We start from the raw sequence: 4,375 nt of genomic DNA, 5'->3' as shown, positions 1-4,375 counted from the left end.
AACGGACACGTTAAATGTAACGGAAAGCATAAATGAGACGTTATCTCGTCAGGACCTTGGCCAAGGCCCGGTCTTGGCCCAAGCAGTCCAGCACCGGGGTGGCAGTTCATTTCCCTCCACGAGGAACAAATATCCACCGTGATCTTCTCATTCACTCACGACCAATCAGGACGTGACAAGAAGCTTAGGTGACGCCCAAAACTGACATCACCAGGCAGTTAGTTAACGTGGGCGTGATCCTCCCAGTCAGAGGAGGCCACGTCTCACACTTATTGGACAAGGTCCCCACGATCTGTTAGAAATAGGTATAAAAGGATCTCTTCCGCCTCAAGGAAGAGATCCATCTTCTCTCTCACGAATATTACCCTAAATTTTTCTCTCTCAGAAAACTAACTTAATCGTCGGAGCGATGTCCCGGGAAAACACCCGGACGTCCTTTAACGATTCTTTTGTGTTGTGTTCTCAGGAAAGCTTCTAGGATAGATCTATCATCCGACATCCAAACTCTTGTAGAGCATGTCACAACATTTGGCGACATCCGGACGTATCCTCAGAGTGATACAGCCAATAGACGACGTTGGTTCTCTGCAAAATGGGGATCTAAACCCAACAGTATCTAGGACGGCAGTAGAAGATCTATTCAAAATACTGGTGACGTTAAACAACAACAACCACCGCGAATGTAGAACACATGCCCCAATCCAGGTGCTAATGGCACAGGTCCCGTCGATTACGGCCGAAATAGCAGAGCCAATACTCCAGAGCAGTTTCTGGCAACTGTCGTCGGATGTTTCACTGCCTCAGACGACGATATCGCATCTCGATCTGTTGCAGACAAATTCGTATGACGGCATAGAGGTACTCACTATCTCTAACTCGCGTAAGAGAAACACACCTCACTACGCGGAAGACGAGATTGAGGCACTCTCGAGAAACCTACTCAACATTAGTTTCTCGAGCAGCGATCCCAGACCATCAAACTGGGATCAGTGCGACCCACTCCTTATATCTGGATTCATTCGTAACACGAAAGTCCATCGAATATACATTGACAATGGTAGTTACACTGATATACTCTATGAGCATTGTTTCCAGCAACTACCAGATGCATGGAAGGAGGGGCTACAGCCCCCAACCGGTGGACCATTGGTAGGATTCACCGGACATAGCTTGTGGCTATTGGGCACTATTTGGCTTCCCTTAACGTTGGTCAGTCATGACGAGAGGGACCGAATCACAAGTACAATCGAATTCTCTGTGATCTGGTACCCAATAGAACACAATATTCTGCTCGGATGATCGGCAATCTCCTTACTGCACCTCGTACCATCGACGATCCACGACATCGTTAAATTTAGCACACGCCAGGGATCGACGACGAACCTCGCCACAAACACCAGGACACAACATTTCCACCAGATCATAGCCGCCCCAGAGCTTGGGCAAGCACCAAAGAAGTCCAAGGAGGGATGCTCCACTGAGCAACACCATATAAACATGGAATATCTAGAACAGCTCGTGCGAATCGGCGCTCACTTATCAGACGAGACCAGGGCATGACTAGCAGCACTCCTAAAGCAATACTCCACCGTTTTCTCCTGGAAACCAACAGATCTGACAGACGTTGATCGACTGGTTATAGAACACAACCTTAATATCACACCTGGAAGCAATCCGGTTAAACAAAAAAAGAGGGGCCAGGAGGCAGAACGAAACAATGCCATAAACGCAGAGGTAGCCGATCTGGTGAACATCGGCATCCTCAGGGAAGTAATGTTCCCAACATGGATCGCAAATCCCGTCATGGTAAAGAAATCCAATGGGTCATGGCGAATGTGCATTGATTATTCGGACCTTAACAACGCCTGACCAAAGGATTGTTATCCTCTCCCGGAGATTAATCAGAAGGTCCAATCGCTCGAAGGCTTTCAGCTCAAATGTTTCCTTGACGTGTACAAGGGTTACCATCAAGTACAAATGAAACGTGAGGACAAAGCAAAAATTTCCTTCCACGCCGAAAAGGGCACCTTCTGCTACCATAAAATGCGGTTTGGACTCAAAAATGCGGGTGCTACTTATCAAAGGCTCATGGACAAAGTGTTCGCCAATCAAATTGGTAGGATTATCGAAGTCTATGTCGATGACATTGTAGTTAAGAGCCGCAATGAAGAAGCATTACTCCACGATGTGGAAGAAACTTTCCAAACGATAGCCAAAGCGAAAATGAAGTTAAACCCAACTAAGTGCACTTTCGGAGTAGAGGAAGGGCAATTCCTTGGGTATTAGATATCCAAGGAAGGAATTCTGCCCAATCCCACCAAAATCCAGGAGTTCCTCGAATCGAAAACCCCTCACAACCTCAAGGGTGTACAAGAGATCAACGGTAGGTTGACAGCATTGGGAAGATTCATTGCCAAATCCGCAGAAAAAGCGCTCCCTCTATACCAAACACTTAAAGGGTGCATAGACAAAAAGCAGTTCAAGTGGACGGAAAAAGCGGACGCGACATTGCAACAACTGAAAGATGCCCTACACCAACTACCGGCTCTCGTCTTCCCGCTACCAGGGGAAACACTACAGATGTATCTAGCAGCTTTCGAAGAAGCTATCTCCTCTGTGTTAGTGGTGGAAAGGGAAGGCAAACAGGTTCCCATCCATTTTATTAGCAGGGCTCTACAAGGACCAGAGGTCAAATACCCGACCTTAGAAAAACTAGTCCTCGCCCTGGTATACGCTGTCAGACGGCTACGGAGGTATTTTCAAGCCCACAAGGTGGATGTTCTGACTAGTTATCCGATAAAGCAAGTGCTGCTAAGGCCAGGAAAATTCGGGCGCCTGGCCAAGTGGGCCATAGAATTAGGCGAACATGATATCCATTACCACCCCCGGACTAGCATCAAGGCCCAGGCCCTCGCATACTTCTTGGTTGAAATTCCAGATACCATTAAGGGAGTGCCGACGACGATCTTCATCGACCCACTCGAGCCTGAAGTCGGCAAAGAACTCTGGAAGCTATACACCGATGGTGCATCAAGTAAGGAAGGTTTGGGCGCAAGCCTGGTCCTACAAAGCCCCAAAGGTGAAGAAATCACTTACACATTGCGATTCGACTTCCAAGTATCAAACAACGAGGCAGATTACGAAGCACTCTTAGCAGGTCTGAGGCTAGCCAAGGAGGTTGGCGCAAAACAACTAGCGGCCCTCAGTGATTCATTACTTGTTACAAACCAAATAAACGGAACATATGAGGCAAAGGACCCCAGGATGCAGAAATACCTAGATGCAGTCTGTAGTTTAAGCAACATATTCAAAAGTTTTTCAATAAAACAAATCTCCCGGGGAAAAAATGCAAGGGCAGACGCTCTCAGCAAACTGGCCTCTACTTCATATGATCACCTAACAAAGAAAGTGTTAATCGAAGTACTCCCAGAGAGAAGTATCGATAACCAAAAGGTCAATACAATATCGGCTCCTCCAGAATGGACCAAACCCTATGTCGACTACTTGCGCCATGGCATGCTCCCGGACGACCCAGAGGAGGCGAGAAAAGTCAAAATAAGAGCATCGCATTTTGCAATCAGGGACAATCAACTATACCGAAGAGGGTATTTAAGCCCATGGCTCAAGTGCATCTCTAAAACAAAGGGGCATGCGTTCCTCGAACAAATCCATTCCGGGGACGCAGCAGCACACGAAGGCGCTCGCGCACTCACATGTAAAATACTCCACCTAGGGGTATATTGGCCAGACGTTTACAACGACATCGCAGCCCTAACCAAGAAATGCAAAGAGTGCCAATAATTCTCTCCTTTCCAAAATCAACCGGTCATGCCATTAACAAGCATCACCAACCCCTGGCCCTTCCATCAATGGAGGATCGACATAGTGGGACCTTTCCCACCGGTGCCGGGAGGCATAAAGTTTTTGCTGGTAGCCATGGATTACTTTACCAGATCGATAGAAGCGGAACCACTGGCCACCGTCACTGGCAAGCAGATGATAAAATTTATGACCAAGAACATATTGGCATGTTTTGGCACTCCAAGAATCCTCATAAGCGAAAACAGCACACAATTTGAAGGAAGTCCCTTCAAGGAGTGGTGTGAAGACAAGAATATTCACTGGCGGTTCACGTCAGTGGCACACCCTCAGGCCAACGGATAAACTGAGATATCAAACAAAACCATAGTTAATGGTTTGAAGAAAAGGTTACTCAGATCAAATTCCACATGGGTGGATGAGCCCTCGACAGTGTTGTGGTCATATCGTACCACAGCAAGGTCAAGCACAGGAGAAACAAGAACATAAATCAAAGTCCGCCTTTGGAGCCCACACCTTCTTTGTCTTTGTGTGTTTTTGCTTCCTTTTATTTGTG

At 47.1% G+C, this 4,375-nt stretch overlaps 1 protein-coding gene across 1 annotated transcript; it reads left to right on the top strand.

Moving 5' to 3' along the window:
- The first annotated feature begins 516 nt into the window (after positions 1–516).
- Positions 517–3,801, top strand: LOC145105231 (uncharacterized). Its single transcript, XM_079042366.1, has 2 exons — positions 517–1,209; positions 2,329–3,801. Exons 1-2 carry the CDS (start codon positions 517–519, stop codon positions 3,799–3,801), a joined length of 2,166 nt encoding a protein of 721 aa, XP_078898492.1.
- Positions 3,802–4,375: the final 574 nt, after the last annotated feature.

The sequence above is a fragment of the Lactuca virosa genome, chromosome 4 (genome assembly GCF_052849685.1).
Source record: "Lactuca virosa cultivar CGN04683 chromosome 4, Lactuca_virosa_CGN04683_v6, whole genome shotgun sequence".
Lineage (NCBI taxonomy): Eukaryota > Viridiplantae > Streptophyta > Magnoliopsida > Asterales > Asteraceae > Lactuca > Lactuca virosa.
This window is presented reverse-complemented; position numbering and strand designations above follow the sequence as displayed.